Source organism: Erigeron canadensis, chromosome 1, assembly GCF_010389155.1.
Source record: "Erigeron canadensis isolate Cc75 chromosome 1, C_canadensis_v1, whole genome shotgun sequence".
In the NCBI taxonomy this organism is placed as follows: domain Eukaryota; kingdom Viridiplantae; phylum Streptophyta; class Magnoliopsida; order Asterales; family Asteraceae; genus Erigeron; species Erigeron canadensis.
Genome location: NC_057761.1, coordinates 53,119,622 through 53,138,517, shown reverse-complemented (window position 1 = coordinate 53,138,517; position 18,896 = coordinate 53,119,622). Strand labels below are relative to the sequence as shown.

The 18,896-nt window shown below is 35.2% G+C and overlaps 2 protein-coding genes across 2 annotated transcripts; both read right to left on the bottom strand.

Moving 5' to 3' along the window:
- Positions 1–786: 786 nt before the first annotated feature.
- On the bottom strand, positions 787–6,537 carry LOC122585302. The gene is made up of 6 exons (XM_043757430.1): positions 6,012–6,537; positions 4,319–4,510; positions 3,949–4,188; positions 3,066–3,283; positions 2,138–2,392; positions 787–1,369 (listed from the first exon to the last, which is right to left on the bottom strand). Exons 1-6 carry the CDS (start codon positions 6,349–6,351, stop codon positions 1,070–1,072), a joined length of 1,545 nt encoding a protein of 514 aa, XP_043613365.1. The 5' UTR covers positions 6,352–6,537; the 3' UTR covers positions 787–1,069.
- An 8,439-nt stretch (positions 6,538–14,976) lies between these two features.
- On the bottom strand, positions 14,977–17,481 carry LOC122594949. Its single transcript, XM_043767236.1, has one exon. The coding sequence runs from the start codon at positions 17,479–17,481 to the stop codon at positions 14,977–14,979; it is 2,505 nt and encodes an 834-aa protein (XP_043623171.1).
- Positions 17,482–18,896: the final 1,415 nt, after the last annotated feature.

The following is an 18,896-nucleotide window of genomic DNA, read 5'->3' as shown; positions in this document are numbered from 1 at the left end:
TTTGTGTTAAAAATTAAGGGTATTTTGGGTATTTTAAAGGTAGAGAGTTGAAAATAGAGAAGGGTAGTTTGTTTATTAATACGAGGGAAAGTGTTCGTGCATTGCGGCGATGAGATGGTAGGGGTGATAGGTCATAGGAGGTGATAAGTCATAAAATGTGATAATCAAATGCTTTATCCGTACGGGCTTCGCACTCGCATTTAAAAAATCGTCGAAAGTATATCGATTAACATCGCTAATGAAATAGCATAAAATTTTAATTTTTATAATTTATCGATATACGGTTTTTGAGATAAAAGATTTTGAATGAATTAGATGTATAAAATAATTTATTCAGGAGAGAGAAAAAAAATGAATGATTGATATTTGAAGAGAGAACAAAATGAGTGGTTAGGATTTAAAGGTATTATAGGTATATTAGCTATTAGCTTAGTATGTTTAAATTAGCAAATAAAAAGAGATAGGTATTTTAGATACTTCAAATCATGAATTGAGATTTTCAATAAAGGCAAAATGCTTTATAAGTTAGTATAGATATAGATAAAGATAATCTTTTCAAATCAAAATCCCGAACAGTCAAACACCCTCCAAGTTTTTGACCTGTTTGGTTCTAATGACCCGTTAAATCAAGGGCTCAACACCTTAGTGATCAGGCATCCAAGAAACAGTGTGAAATGTACATTATGTAGCTCATTTATCTCACGGATGAGCTAATTGTTTGAATTTAATCAATGCTCAACGTGTGATGTTTATGTCAATTAACTCATCTAATGCAAAACATTATACTTGACAGAAATCCACATTTCATAGCCGTTTTGTTTCTTCGATCCTTTTCACAACCACAACCCTTAATTGTGGATGAAAAGTTATACCCTACCGGTCAGATCAAGAGCCGGATATACAAATCTAATCTTTTACTATGTATAATCATCATTCAAGTATCTTGGCTGGTGGGTTTGCTGATCTCTTTTCCAGCCTACAAAGTGTTATTAGCATGACTGCATTGGGATCAGTCATCGGCTCTAACAAAGTGTTGTGTATGCATCTAAAATTCGCATCTCAAGCTGAACTAAAGAAAAGTAATATCTGAATTGTAGTCTGAATAACTAACTTGTATCTCCTCTTCTTCCTCTGTTTCTTCAGTTACTTCATTAGTATCGTTCTTCATGGGAATTACTGGTTCAACTGTAATTGGCAAAGGACCTTGCGGGTTGCCAAATACCGTGGTGAGCATCTGTCTATGACATTCGTCACAAAAGTAAAAGTAGGTGAAATGGCCCTCATAAAGAAGTTTATGCACCATTGCTCCTGGTAGCACTCGATGTACATAGTCACTCATTGATGGTGGCACCACCCTATCTTCCATCCCCTGTTAACATTATAAGCAACATATGAATATGATTGTTAGCATATATGACTCGGGATTCCAAACAATTCAAAGGGTTACAAAAGATGATAAACGCACAGCGTTTATAGACACAATTAGACAAATACTTGAATATTGGAGCTGGCGAGATGAACGGACCATGTAGTGGTCCAAACACCTTTTTAATACATTTTTGTAAATAATTTTTGTGCGTAATAACCGTCCATATCTTTGAATAAAAATGATTTAGCAGGTTTTATGCACTTAAAAGTAGTATATGGTGCCTTTTGTTTCCCTTTTAACCAACCATTTGATTTTGACCCATCTGAGATCAAACACATCCAAATCGACCTATTCAACCAGTTTGAGTTGTATACAAATGGTATCTACTCAAAGTTGGCAACTTCAACCCCATTCATTAACGAATGGTGCACGGTATCTCTTAGGTGTTGTTAACTGCACTTATGATTTTCCCATAAAAGCTAATTAGCTAAAAATAGAAGCAGTTCAAATGGGTCAAAACTCGAAAGTCTCGTAAATTATATTATTATTAGAAAAAGAATTAGACTGTTAATTTAATTAAAGTTAAGTAGAATTGTATCTGATAAGCTAATTATTAATTATAGGAAAAAGAATTTGTCAAAAGTATTTTGGGTCAACCTGACCCATTTCGATTTGCTGTGCCCAAAATAGTTGGTTTTGACCAGTTACCCAACCCGCCTATAGTCCCCACCTCTGCATACAGCATAACGAGAAAAAAATTGCACTGACCTGCCATATATGTATTGGACCGAGAAAGCCAGTCAACTCTTCTCGAGGTCGTGTGTATATAGACTTGAGCCAGAAGATGATTCCTTTTCCTTGACGTTTCTTCTGGACATTGAGATCACTGATGCTAAAACCCCAATTTGATACCTGCAAGACTGCTTCCTCTACAAAGGGTTTTACATTACCCTGTCGAACTGACTCCCCTAAATCCCTCTGCCAGAACTCTTGATATTTTACTTCTTCAATGAAAATATTGTCCTGCCAAGTCATAGAATTCTCCAATCAGACATCTACAGAAACAGAAGATACAAGTAACCCTGAAACAGTGAAACAAAACAGATAAATCCAACTTCAAGTGCTAAATCAACTAATATTTACTTTTTAACACTTCATAGTATCCAGATCTATATAATGAGTAATAATGAAGTTGTTCCACTTCGGATGTTATTTTTTGGTACAAAAAACCAAGAGAAAGCGACAGTTGTATATTACTCAAATTTAGCCTTATACACAGAGGTGGTGGCATTTTGGCAAGATGTGCGACTTCGGTCATAGGTCAAAATATGTTTCTTAGGACAGTCAAAGCTGTTAAGGATGGGTCAAATTGAACTGCAAACACTTACTCGTCCTTTTGATTTTACTTCTTAACAATTAACTAAAATGTTAGTTACGTTAACAAATACAGTATTGTTATAATACCATTAAAAAATTTTGAACTAAGCATTTTAGGAGACTGTATGCATTAAACAGACTTTGGGTGACTTTCAACTAATTTGGCTCATATAACCCATTCCTTGTTTAGCTAAACCCATTGATTTGACCATTTGACCTGTTTTCAGATAAACAACAGCCCAAATTGGCCCATTCAAATGATTTGAAAAGGCCACCTCTGGTTTTGCCAATAAAGTGATCATCATTCAAGATTACTAACCCTTTTTCCAAGTGACATTGATAGCCACTTATCTATTTGATCAAGGTTTCCTGACAAGAAGCTGCTGCGGTAGAAGTATGGAAGAAGTGCCGGAAACTTCCGTGCTAAGAAGTACATAAATTTCCTTTTCAATGTCCATTTTTCCCAGGCTCTACGTTTTTCAATCTTGTTCATGCTTGGTTCATATGGATTGAGCAATGGGGCTACCATGAAAGCGCCTGTAATTTGAGAAAAGAACAAAGAAACCACCTTTTATATCATGGGACGAGTGGCTTAAAAACCCTCTCCTTTACATGTAATACTTTTTTAACCTTATCTTCGTGTTGAATCCTTTTCAACCTGTAGATTTTCTTTTAATAAATTACCGCCCAAAAAAAAACACTTGTGATTCTTAATGATAACTTAATCATGAGACACTAGTAGTATATATATCTAGAGATGGCAAAGGTGGAGGAGGTGTAGGGTTAAAATGACTAGTCAAAATAGATTCACTTTTCTGTCCATTCTTCACAATTTTTAGTACTACAACTAGTTGCATCAAATATAAATAAACAAAATTATTAAAGTAATGATATAAATTCTCTAATATACAGATTCAGGCCATAAGCCTTTGAATATACATTAGACAACATTTGACATGCTTAGCTATCCAACCCTTCTAACAACTTTTATTTTAGCTACTATTTGATATTATACTAATTTGACATGTTATCGAACAAACAGTCTGAGTTTACCCATTTTCATATAAATGGGCTGTAATTGACACCTCAACATATCACTTCGCATAAGGTGTATATGTTAAATGATGTTAAGGTACTCAGTTTTTTGTATAGATGCAACATTGGTAGTGAAAATGCATGCATCAAAAAAATGCAGAATATACCTGCAACTCTATCTGGAATATACTTAAGTGCAGCCCATGTATGTAAGCTTCCGCCAGAGTGTCCAACCACCCAGAACTTGTCAGTTATATGCACAGCATATGATAAGTACAACATGTCCATTGCTGAAGACTCAAGGGTCCTGCCAGGATGAGGATCACTTTCCCCAAACCCAGGAAGATCATATGTAACCAAACGAACACCAAATTCTTCGAGTAGTGAAGCCTTAATCCCAGGTATTCCTATTTTAAATATATAAAAAAAATGAGAGATAATAAATTATGCAAATCTATCTTTTCTCATCATTTCTACTTTTCTAATAGTTCCAATGAGAGGATTTTGTAGAGGTTATCACTTGTATTAAATGTCTACCTGCAAGTCGTGATGAAAGGAAAGAATGTGATATGACCAGAGTAAATCGAGCCCTCTCAGATGGAACCCCTTGCTCTAGGTAAGCCAAGTGTCTGCCATCCGGTAATAGTATACGAGTAGCATTGGGAGGATGCATGTACAATTTTTGTATCATGGGAGGGGTTGTATCAGTTTCAGAAGTTGCAATCAGAACTGCATATAGTTGAGCACTGACGGTGAGATATTTAATACAGTAACTTTCTTGAAATACACACATGTTAAAACAAAAAATATTCAGAGGCTACCATATTATCCACTAAACTTCCAGAAGGCAGAAGTTTAGGGAACGATATTAATTAATACCCTGCTAATCCGTAATATTTATGTATGTGTGTGTGTATAGATCACAATCAAATCAGAACCTTCAACGCTTAACATATTTTCCAGCTATTAAAATATTGAATTATTCTAAAGTTTATATATAGTGTAGTTTGTCAAATTCCACTTCATCAATTTTATAAAGTTTGTATATTCACATGCAACCGCAACATCGAAATCAAGTACATAAACGAGAAGCACGAAAGCAGGTATCTGGAAAATAATTAACAAATCTACGTCTAAATCAAACACTTAGCTTATATAGAAAAATTTAAAAAAAAAAAAAAAAACAATCAGCTGAGCTAAATAGCTAATTCAGTAAGTCAGCCACACAGACTTAGTTCATAATGCTAAAGATTTAAATGCTTAGTGAAGTCATCATTTGAAACGGAAATTTAGTTTATTAGGTCTTACCATTTCCATTTCTCTCCATCAACTTTTAGACATTTTAAATTCTGATGTATTACATTCACAAGCAACTACAACATCAAGATCAACAACAGGAATGACAAATTTCAATCTTTCAATACAAAGTTGCAGCAAAAGTTAATAAATAATGAAAATAACCAATAAATATCCATCTCATCAACATCTATACATACTACTACAGTTATCGATATCTATGCATTTATATAAAGCATATACCACAAAAATTAAACACCACCTCACATTTCGTCATATCCATGTTACCAAACACCATCCCTTACACCACCCCCTCCTTACATCACTGTCGGTCACCATTAGTCACTTTCTGGCCACTGCACTGCCACAAGCCACCGCAGAAAGGCTATATCCAAGTGTGGCATTATATATATATATATATATATATATATATATATATTAGAATGCCCAATCAAAATCATCACTATATTAACAATAAGTCTAGATGTTGAGCTTAGCATATCTGTAACTTACACATGAATATAAAATCATAGATAGAAATAAATAAATAAGACTATATATAGAGAGTGAATCAAGATTATGTAACTATTTTTTAATCAAAATAAGTATAAATATAATTTTAAAAAATACACAAGAGGATATTCATCATCTCAACAAAAAGTCTGATCCAGAATTCCAGATCAATTTTATATAAAACTATAATTATAATATAATGGTTATTGTTATTGTATTATATCACATCATATTATATTATATAGATATATCATAATCAACAATCGTTTATCCTTTCAATTCCTATATATCTATATTTATATTCATATATGTAGATGTAGATAGATATTGATAGATTTAGATATATGTACACACACATGTGTATATATATATACACTACAGTAAAAAATGAAAATCTCTAACAAAACGGAACCAGAATTACCTGCAAGAACAACGGCGAAAACGAAGGAAATGACACTCCACGAATGCATCGGATCACGATCTTCAGGTAAATACTGATTCAAAAACTTCAATTTCACACACGCCGATTTACACGGACCACTGAGATTCCGTACTATAAATGAATCATCTCTCAATATACTCTGTTTCACTACATCTCTACATCCTTTCCCAAACTCAACGCTCAATTCCGCCACTCCTTTCGCAAACTCCGTGACATGAAACCGCCAATCCTCCGTCATCGATGATGCTCTCGGAACATTTCCGCTGCCGGAAAATCGTACTCCGGCGTACGGCGGCACCGCGCCGTTGACGTCATCCATCGCTCAATTATGCACTTCTCAGTTTCTGCTCATAATTGTGTGCGTGTGTGATAGAGAGAATAAGTGTATGTATATATCTAATCTATATCTATGTGTGTTTTTTAGAGTGTGAATTATATAGATGTGGACTTTGCAGTGGTTGCATGAAGGGCTGATTTGGCTGAAGAAGAGAGAGAGAGAGAGTGATAAGTTGGTTAAGTGTAAAGATGTGGAAAGTTTAAGGGGTGTTTTTGAAGATATAATGAAAAGGTAAATGATTAGGATTCGAGGGAATAAGAGGATCGACGGCGGATATTCAGCCAGGTAAGCACAAATAGTGGTAGTGGGACGGTAGGTGATGGCAGAGGTGGTTGGTTTTTTTTAAGTGTGGGTCCCATGGAATTGCTGGAAAAAAAGGTAACGGTTGTTACCTGATTTTGTCGGTTTAATGACCGGAAGAAGGATTAAGTCTAAAAATAAAATAACAAAAATGTTACTCCAGTAGTTAATTAAGTCTAAAAATAGGGAAAATTACACTTTTGGTCCCTGAACTTGACACATTTTTCACTTTTAGTTACTAAACTTAAAAAATTGCAAATTATACACTGAACTTGTCACTTTTTTTCATTTTTGGTCACTGCGTCAACTTTGTTAGTTTTTCCCCGTTAACTTGCCCAGATTCGTTAATTTTCATTCACTTTTCATCCTTCCCATTATTCCATAACTAAAATCGATGATCGGTCCAACTTCAGGTTTTATATATTGTTTTGGCCGATTAGTGAAAATACATATTCATTTATTATGTCTTGAAACAAATTTTTTATGTTTACAGTTACTTTCTATTTGTTATACAGTAGTTAGATTAGTTGAAATAATTGTTTTTTTTTTAACGATGATGAAATAATTGTTATTGAAATTTTTATTTATAAAGATAGATTTATTTAGTGACTATGTTTGAATTTCGAGTCTTCTTATGTCTACTTTAACTGTAATTTTTTTTTGTGATATATAAACTTATATAGTTTTTCTTAATTCATTTTATTAACTATTAATAAACGAAAATAAAAATAAGATATTGTAATGTTTATCTGAAGTAACGTGTTGTAGGTTTTTCTGATAATCTATAACGCCTTATGATTTAACTATAAATATTTTTGTCTATGTTATATAAATTTGTTATAAAACATATAATAATGAACTAATTTTTAAATATATTTTTCATTGATAAAATTTACACCAACTACTATATGTTATAAATAAAAATGTTTAGAGTCAAAGTTAAAAGTAAAAATATTAAGAAAAAATCAAAATAATAACATTTAAAATTGGACGAATGAGGTATATATAAAAAAAAATTAGGTAAATTACACTTTTCATCACTGAAGTTTGTCGATTATTGATTTTAGTTATGGAATAATTGAAAGGACGAAAAGTGAAAAAAAAACTAACGAATCTGTGCAACTTAACGGAGCAAAACTAACGAAACTGGGCACAGTGAAAAAAAGTGACAAGTTCAGTGTATAATTTACAATTTTTGAAGTTTAGTAACTAAAAAAGAAAAACGTACCAATTTCAATGACCAAAAGTGTAATTTTCCCCTAAAAATATTCACAGAAATAAAAGAAATATTTTAAATCAGAAATAATGATGATGATTATCAAGACAAAAGAAACTATTTTAAATCAGATTGACATGACGTTGGAAATTGGTGTATAGTTAATTAGTTATTTAATTTTTCTAAAATAAATAAGTATTACTGTAAAATTTAAAGTAAATTAGCTTAGTAACTCGTATATTACGCGGGCAAATCAAAGAAAAATTATTTTTATATACCTACTAAAAACGAGGCATAATTTATGAAAACAAAACTAAAATAAGTATAATGAATGACGTAACACATGTTTTTCGAAATAAGATTTAATTCTAAAAAAATGTTAGTATAAATAATCTTCAAATATATATATATATATATATATATATATATATATTATTTACATTAAGTTTGGCTATTTTTAATAAACTTTTTAATGGGGGATTAAATTTAATATGATGTCATAAATATAATTATATAAAAAAGATTATTAATAAGAAAGAATCTAAAAATGCCAAATAAAGTTTTTTCTAAAAATAATGATGTAATCAAAATTTTGTTTATTTATATAATAGATAGATATGAAAGAGCATGGATTGATATATGAGTGAGATAGTGAAATTTTGGGTTATGTGAGCAAATTGTTCCTAAAAATGGAGATAAAGGTTTTCTTAGCGGGAAGTGGTATAGCTACAACAAGTTTTAGTCATATACAACAATGTCTGTTTTATACATTTGTGCATTGTGCAGTAAAACATGTACATTTGTTGCAGATGGTTAATAATTGTTGTAAATTTATCATTCCCTTTTCCTAGCATGAGTTTTCTTTAAAATTTTAGTTAAGTATATGAAAAGACATGTCGTTGAGCCTAAATTTATCGTTCATAAAAAGCATGGAACAACTACTGAATATCTATCGAATTTGTTAAAGGATATTGAGTTATTAAAATTAGAAAATTGAACTATAATTCATTTCATAAGATTCCATTGGTTATATAACAAATATAAAGTGTTCAAAAAATATATATATAATTAATAAAATTAAATGGTAGGTTTCATAATTTCTTAGTGATGATAAATTTTAACTTAACAGCATATTTATTTATATTTACAACTTATTATATTTACAACTTCCATAGTAAAGTGTAAACCTATTATAATAAATTTTTTGTCTTTAATTTTAAAAACATTTTATTCACATGAAAATTTATTCATGATATCTCAAAGTCTTAATTCCCTTAAACATCAATTTTATATATATATATTTTTAACGTTCGTGTTACAGGACGGCTATCCGTTACATCTATACGGGCAGACAGTCACTAGCGACCGATCCACGAAGTCAGGGACCGTAGGGGAGGGAAAACCTATCAATTTAGCCGCTACATAAGGCACGACGTTAAATTAGAGGTAAAACCTCGCCTGCTCAGACTTGAACGTTGGTCTCTCAAGATCCAAACATCATTGAAGGACTTCAGAGTTTTAACCCATTGGCCAATTTTACATTTAATAGAGGTTATAAATGATGTTCTTTAATTTACTAGGTTCTATGTTGTATGAGACAATTACGAGTGGGACTTCAAAGAAAAACAAAGGGCATTTTCCGTCATCTAGCGATGAGCTTCAAACAAGAATTCTCTTTAAAGTGAGACATCTTAAGTTGTCCTCATTTATTTTAAGAAATCTAATGATTCTTTTTAAAAAAATTGTTCTCATCATAAAAAAAAATTATATATATATACTTTTTTATTTTGAGAATTTCTATTTTTGCAATAATTGTGAGAACTTTAAATTATTTATTGGATCATGTGTTTTTAAAGTTGAATCACATCTAAAACGTTATAAATGTATGTTGTAGAAAAACTTTTTTTTCCAAAACTTTCAAATTAACATTTTGTGAACTTTTGAATGAATCTATTCACGTTTTTGTTCACATGTAACAAATGACTATATATAAAGTTTTAGAAGTTTTCTTCCACAATATATTTTTATAATGTTTCACTTGTAAATGAACTATAAAAATATGTGATCCAATCATCCAATACATATTTTATGAGTTTTCATGGTTCTTGTAAAAAAAAGGGTTCTCGAAATAAGGCTCCAACTTTCAAGTAAAAACATGTTTAAAATGAGAACGGTGAGAACAGATGATAAAATAGAAATATTAGCATTGCCATGTTAGTTTTCTTTTCAAACCTCTTATAGATAATTTAAAAAGAAATAATTAATCCTCATAACTAAATAGCTTAAAAAAAACTCATAATCATAAAATGATGACAAGTGTTAAAAATCTAAGAATAAGATTTGGAAAGAGAATTAATGAAATTCATATGTCACCATCTTATAATTTCAGACGAACTTTTAGGCTAATTTTTAAAAGAATATATCATTTCCCTTTAAAAATGTAACCATGCTACGAATGTCGTTCCATCCATGTCCCCTTTTTAAGGATTTTATATTCGATCTCCACGTTTGCTACATCAAACAAAATTATACATTTGCAATTTATCCAGAATATTTAATATTCAACAATACATAGCATATACTATTACTTATAACTTTAGATATGAAAAAATTATATATCCAATTCATCTCTTACTGATTTTACATAACTACAATATATGCACACTATATATTATAATGTATCTTACGTTTGAATTTTGAAGAAAAGAATGTACAGATTATAAAAGAAATAGATATGGATGCAAAATGTATAGTGCGAAGTACTATTTATATCAAATTTGATGGATGCACGAAAAATAGATGAAATATTTAAGGAAAAAAAAAAGGCTTGAATTGGTTGCATAAGGTAGAAGAAAGGAAAATGTTGTATTAGTTGGATTTCAAACACACCAATCATCAATAGATGGATTGATATATGGTGAAAACTAGAGTTGTTACCGAGCCGAGCTCGAGCTCGACAGGGCTTGAGCTTGGTTCGGAAAAAAACTGGTAGGCTCGAGCTCGCCCCGTGAAAGGACCCGACTCGATAAACCGAAAATACAAGATTTTTTTTTTTATAACCCACTGCGCCGCAGTGGGTCGAGAACTCCCCACTACGCCGCAGTGGGTCGAAAACTCCCCACTACGCCGCAGTGGGAATCCTCGGAACAAAATGGGAAAAAGCCCCACTGCGCCGCAGTGAGTTTGACACTCTCCCACTGCGCCGCAGTGGGAGGAAGCGATAATAAAGATGAAGAAAACCACTGCGCCGCAGTGGGTGAAATCTCCCCCACTGCCCCGCAGTGGGCTACCTGATCAGCAACCAAAAACCGACACTTGAACCAATTTGCAATCCATACCATGACACAATGAACTTCAAAGCTACAATCCGAAAGTTTCTAACAACATTATAAACACATTTTGACTTTCACACAACAATAACTAGTTTCAAAACCCATGAACATCACCAAACGGGTCATTTACCCAAATTGACACAATTTTCGTCCAAATTGCAACTTCACAACTTTCTAACAACTTTACACCTGCTCATCTACATAATTTAACAAGGAATATGACCATCACACCAAAATGTACCAAGAGCCAAAGGAGAAGGACAACTAGGTATTTACACCAAAGATCGTCATCCATCCAAGGGTGACCTAAATACCTTCAAGAACTTCCAAAATTACTTCAAGCTCTAATTCAACTCTCTTCAACTCAACAACACTAGTTCCTTCTTCCGGAACTACCTATAAAAGTGTAAACAACTAAAATATAAGCAAAGGCTTAGTGAATATGCTTGCATACATTTACGAATACGAAGGAAAGCAAGTACAAAGACTTTCACATGTAACCTATGACACTGTCGTGTCACATTTACATGCTCACTTTGCACACTATCAAATACATATATGGATCCATATAAGCTAAATAACATAATCATGATCATCTATCGGGGTTCTTAGGCCACCGGAGGTTCTTAGGCCTCAATCGATCAACTATCGGGGTTCTTAGGCCTCATAAACTATGCCCCACATGGGCTTAACGCCAAATCAATTACCATGCTTGGAACATTCACATCTCATGGTAATTGACCCAACGTATACATAAAGGTATGCAAATATACTCACCTCCTCCGCAACAAAGACAACAATGCTAAACAATAATGCTCAACAAGCTCAACCTATGATCATATCATAAAATGCATAAGCTTTCATTCACAATTTGACTAGCTTAACCTAGTCATACTCAATTACTAGCCTTTTCTAAACCCAAAACCAAACCCATTTGTCATTGAGTTACTTTCATTCTTATAATAACACTAGGTAGCTCATTCTACCATTTTCATCATCATTTCAATAGCTAGCAAAACTTCTTCTTTTCTCATAAATTCAGTTTATCATAAGAACTTATCAATTTCATAATCAAACACATTATATAACCCAATGACAACTAGGTTAACTAAGGAATTGAGGAAAAATTAACCACAATCCAATTTCTAGCAAAACACCAAATTTGGTTCCTTCATGAACCCTAATTTCAAAAGAAAAGATAAAGTTAAATTGGGGGAAATTCCTTACCTCAACAAAGAAGACAATTACTTAGGATTTTCAATTCACAATTTCTTCCCCTTTTTTCTCTTAAATTTCGGCCACCTCTACCACAAATCCACAAACCCTAACTTTTTAATCTTGTTTGATAAGAGTTGTTAATGATGATTATTATTTTGATTTCTACCTTGGGCTTGGAATATTAATCTTTGATTTAGTGGAAGTAAGAAGAATGCATGAAATGAAGAAGAAGAAGAAGAAAAAGTGAAATGGGAGGTGACTCAAAAGAAAAAGGAGGGTTGGCACTCTTTGGAGATGCCACGTCCCATATGATTTATTGGTATTAAAATACCCGCTATCCGCTAAAGTTCCGACTAAAGTAACCCCATATCCAAAGATAAAATACTAGAAAATTAATTTAATGTTAAAACTATAAAAATGGGTTAATTTCTTTTACCTTAAAAATCTTTGGAGTGTTACAACTCTCCCCCACTTGGAACGGATCTCGGCCTCATGATCTAAGCCATATGCAAAGACGGATAGTAAACTAGGACGTCATGCTCAGATTCCCATGTACAATCGGACATCCTACCATGCTTCCACAGTATCTTGAAAGTTCTCACCGTCTTATTTTGCACTCTTCTAAGCTCTTCCTCGACTATGGCGATCGGCTCTTCAATATAGTTCAACTTATTATCGACTTCAATCTCCCTCAATGGCACATAGGAAGACTCGTTGGCAAGGCATTTTCTAAGATGTGACACATGAAAAGTAGGGTGAATTCCCGATAACTCTTCCATTAGTTCCAACCGGTAAGCAACCTTGCCAACCTTAGCCAAAATTTTGAACGGGCCAATAAAATAAGGACTCAATTTTCCACGCTTCTTAAATCGTAGAACGCCCTTCCAAGGTGAAACTTTCAACAAAACACGATCACCTACTTGAAATTCAATCGGTCTTCTCCTTTTATCCGCATAAGACTTTTGCCGATCCTGAGCCGCCTTAAGTCTTTCCTTGATCACATCAATCTTTTCGATGGTTTTCAACACTACTTCCGTGCCCCCTATTTCTCTTTGACCTACTTCTCCCCAACAAATTGGAGATCGACACTTTCTTCCGTACAACATCTCATACGGTGGCATTTGAATACTAGAATAATAGTTGTTGTTGTATGAGAATTTTACCAAAGGCAAGTGAAGATCCCAAGTGCCTCCAAAATCGATTATATATACCCGAAGCATGTCTTCAAGTGTTTGAATGGTTCTCTCACTTTGACCATCTGTTTGTGGGTGATAGGCGGTGTTAAGCTTGAGCTTGGTTCCCATATCATCGTGGAATTTCCGCCAAAAGTGAAAAGTGAAACGAGTGTCTCTATCTGAAACGATGGAGATAGGAACTCCATGTCTAGCTACAACCTCTTTCACGTAGATCTTTGCCAACACTTCGGATGATGATGTCTCACAGATAGGAAGAAACAAGGCACTCTTGGTCAATCTATCTACTATTACCCAAATCGTATCGAATTGATTTCTAGGCATCTTAGGCAATTTAGTGATGAAATCCATGGTGATTTCCTCCCACTTCCATTTGGGGATTTCCAACTGTTGCAACATACCATAAGGCTTTTGATGCTCCGCTTTCACTTGTGCACAAGTCAAGCATTTTTCAACATACTTCACCACATCTCGCTTCATACCGGGCCACCAATATTCCACCTTCAAATCATGATACATCTTTGTAGCACCGGGGTGGATGGAGTACTTGGATTTGTGAGCCTCATCAAGTAGAACTTGCTTCAACTCACAAGAAAATGGAACCCAAATCCTCCCAAAACATAAGGTAAGGCGACGAGAATCCTTAGAAAAGCATTGAATTTGGCCTTGAATTCTTTCTCTTTTAGGATCCCGTTGTAAAGCCCGTTCTTGAGCTTCCTTTATTTGCTCAAGGAAGTCATTGGTGATCAAAACCCATAGGGGAGAAACAACTAAAGCATGATGAGAACTTTTCCGACTCAAGGCGTCTGCCACAACATTAGCCTTCCCGGGATGGTACAAGATCTCACAATCATAATCTTTCAAAAGATCTAACCATCTTCTTTGGCGATTATTGAGATCTCGTTGTTCAAAGAAATATTTGAGGCTTTTATGATCAGAGTATATGGTGAATTTGACTCCACAGAGATAATGGCGCCAAATTTTTAAAGCAAAGACCACTGCCGCTAACTCCAAATCATGGGTAGGGTACCGTTTCTCATGCTCTTTCAATTGCCTCGAAGCATAGGCAATGACTTTACCCCGTTGCATAAGAACACAACCAAGGCCATTAGATGATGCATCACAATACACCACCATATCTTCAAGGCCATCGGGTAAGACAAGAACCAGTGCTTGACTTAATCTTTCTCGAAGTTGTTGGAAAGCCTTTTCTTGCTCGCTTTTCCATTCAAACTTGATGTTCTTTCGAGTCAACTTGGTCAATGGAGAAGCTATTTTTGAGAAGTCTTGGATGAAACGACGGTAATAGCCCGCTAGACCAAGAAAACTTCTAATTTCCGACGGATTCTTACTTCATCACCGCACTAATCTTAGCCGGATCCACCATGATTCCTTCACTATTAACAACGTGGCCAAGAAATTGCACCTCCCTTAGCCAAAACTCACATTTGGAGAATTTGGCATAGAGTTTCTCCTTACGTAGAATTTCCAACACTTCCCTTAAATGAGCTTCATGGTCGAAGGAACTTTTAGAGTAAATGAGAATATCATCAATGAAAACGATCACGGACTTATCGAGCATAGGACGACAAACACGGTTCATAAGATCCATGAATGCCGCGGGAGCATTCGTGAGGCCAAAAGGCATGACAACGAATTCAAAGTGACCATAACGAGTCCGGAAGGAGGTTTTTAGAATATCTTCATCACGTACTTTGAGTTGATGATAACCCGAACGAAGATCTATTTTAGAAAAATATGAAGCTCCTTGAAGTTGATTAAATAGATTGTCAATTCTAGGCAAGGGATATTTGTTCTTTACGGTGACTTTGTTGAGTTCACGATAATCGATACACATCCGCATGCTACCATCCTTCTTTTTGACAAAAAGTACCGGTGCACCCCAAGGAGAGTTACTAGGTCGAATGAAACCCTTATCAAGTAACTCTTGGAGTTGCTTCATCAATTCTTGCATTTCCGTATGAGCCAAATGGTAAGGAGCTTTAGCAATGGGGTTAGCCCCCGGCATGAGATCAATGGAGAATTCAACTTGCCGTTCGGGAGGAATACCCGACAAGTCTTCAGGAAAAACATCGACGAACTCTTTAACAATGGGGATGTCTTCGATAGAAAGGGGTTTCTTCTCAACATCAACGATGTGAGCAAGATAAGCATGACATCCATGGGATATGTAACGTTTGGCACGAGCAAAAGTGCACACGGGTATAGAACGTTCTTTCCTATCACCATAAACTACTAAGTCTTCGCCCTTAGAGGTCTTCAAATATACCGCTTTCTCGTCACATGCGATTTTAGCGTTACAAGAGCTCAACCAATCCATCCTCAAGATTATGTCAAACTCTCCCATTGGAAAAGGAATTAGATTAGCTTGGAAGAGTTCTGAAGAGATTTTGATTTCACACCCTTTATACACATCCTTCACTAATTCCATCCTACCATTACCAACCTCAACTTTCAAAGTATTTTCTAAATATGATTTAGACACGGGAATATTATGAATTACTCTAGCTGCAACAAATGATCTATTTGCCCCTGAATCAAAGAGAATTCGCATGGGCACATTATATACAAGGAATGTACCTGTGACAACATCATCCGCGTCTCTTGCTTGCTCCACAGTGAGTTGAAACGATCTTCCATGCGGGTTTCCATGAGCTTGAGTATTTCTCCTCTCCGCCTCTTTCTTCCTTTCTTCCAGTCTTTCTTCTTCGGTCAACTTAGGGCATGAACTTCGCATATGACCCTCTTCAAAGCATTTGAAACAAACAACGGGCTTGTGAGGTTTGGACCTACATTCCCGGCTAGTATGCCCCGGCTTCCCACAAGTGTAACAACCTTTCTCCACCGCCCTACATACTCCCGAATGATTTATATTGCATTGGCGGCAAAATGGAACTCTTTTATTAGAGTGGTTTCCGGAATTCCCTTCTTGTCTGGGCCTCTTGTTTGGAAAACTCACGTCTTCATGCTTCCTTTTTAATTCATTATCATCCACCCTTGCCATCTCAATTTCGTGATCTCTAGCCACATCCGCCAACATGGAGAAAGACTCCATTTGGCGTAAACTAATCTTCTCCCGCAAACTCTTCTTCAACTTCAAGTAAAATTGCTCCTTGAGCAATTGATCATTTTCTAGAAATTTCGGACAAAATTGTGCCTTGTCCAAGAATTGAGCCCGGAATTCATTTACGCTCATGCTACCTTGACAATCATTGAGGAATTCACTCCTCAACTTGGTTACCTCGGCCTCCGACCGAAACTCTTTGAAAAACATTTCTTTGAATTCGGGCCATTCAACATCATCTAGTGCCCCCTTCTTAATCGCTAACAAACCATCCCACCATCTCTTCCCACTATTTCTTAGCATACCAACCGCAAAGATCACCTTCAAGTGTGAGGGGCATTGACTTGTGCGGAACACCCCTTCGATTTCCGATATCCACCGTGTACACACGATAGGATCACGATCACCGTGATACTCCGGTGGGTGGCACACTTCAAAATCTCGGAAAGTGAACTTCTTTTTATAGATCCTTTCCCCCGTCACCTCAACCTCTATTTCATCTTCAATTTTCTTGCCTTTATCCTTAGCATCCCCCTTTTCAAACACCGGTTGCACATTGATTGCAACTTCTTCTTTGATCATTTGAGCAATGTGATCATTCACTGCTCCTTCTAATGTAGCATTCAACCGTTTGAGTAAAATAGAAGTGTACTTTTCTAAGGCTCTCCCAATTTGGTCTGAGATATCCATACTATCTTCGGCAAATAAGGGCTCTTCATCTTCATTTTGACTATGGTGCCCATCTTCGTCATTACGTTGATCAGCCATACTATAATAAGATTGAATAAACAAATTTAATTTCATAACCTATCTCCACACGCTCGAACTAAAACCAAGCCTATAGTTTTATACTAAACCGTCACAAGGTTTGATGTCGTTAGTTTATAAATTGTTAGTACTTCAACCACAATAAGGCCGGCTTCTTATTGTGCTTTAAATACTGACAAGTGGATAAATTAGCATCATCAAACGCATCTTTCGGTCCCATATAAAATTTCGGACACCTAAGGTCGAGTCTCAACGAAGGTTTAAGTCTAGGCACTCTCTACACGGGGAATACCTAAATCCCTTAAACCTTGGCTCTGATACAAACTTGAAAGGACCCGACTCGATAAACCGAAAATACAAGATTTTTTTTTATAACCCACCGCGCCGCAGTGGGTCGAGAACTCCCCACTACGCCGCAGTGGGAATCCTCGGAACAAAATGAGAAAAAGCCCCACTATGCCGCAGTGAGTTTGACACTCTCCCACTGCGCCGCAGTGGGAGGAACTGATAATAAAGACGAAGAAAACCACTGCGCCGCAGTGGGTGAAATCACCCCCACTGCGCCGCAATGGGCTACCTGATCAGCAACAAAAAACCGACACTTGAACCAATTTGCAATCCATACCATGACACAATGAACTTCAAAGCTACAATCCGAAAGTTTCTAACAACATTATAAACACATTTTGACTTTCACACAACAATAACTAGTTTCAAAACCCATGAACATCACCAAACGGGTCATTTACCCAAATTGACACAATTTTCGTCCAAATTGCAACTTCACAACTTTCTAACAACTTTACACCTGCTCATCTACATAATTTAACAAGGAATATGACCATCACACCAAAATGTACCAAGAGCCAAAGGAGAAGGACAACTAGGTATTTACACCAAAGATCGTCATCCATCCAAGGGTGACCTAAATACCTTCAAGAACTTCCAAAATTACTTCAAGCTCTAATTCAACTCTCTTCAACTCAACAACACTAGTTCCTTCTTCCGGAACTACCTATAAAAGTGTAAACAACTAAAATATAAGCAAAGGCTTAGTGAATATGCTTGCATACATTTACGAATACGAAGGAAAGCAAGTACAAAGACTGTCACATGTAACCTATGACACCGTCGTGTCACATTTACATGCTCACTTTGCATACTATCAAATACATATATGAATCCATATAAGCTAAATAACATAATCATGATCATCTATCGGGGTTCTTAGGCCACCGGAAGTTCTTAGGCCTCAATCGATCAACTATCGGGGTTCTTAGGCCCCGGAGGTTCTTAGGCCTCATAAACTATGCCCCACATGGGCTTAACGCCAAATCAATTACCATGCTTGGAACATTCACATCTCATGGTAATTGACCCAACGTATACATAAAGGTATGCAAATATACTCACCT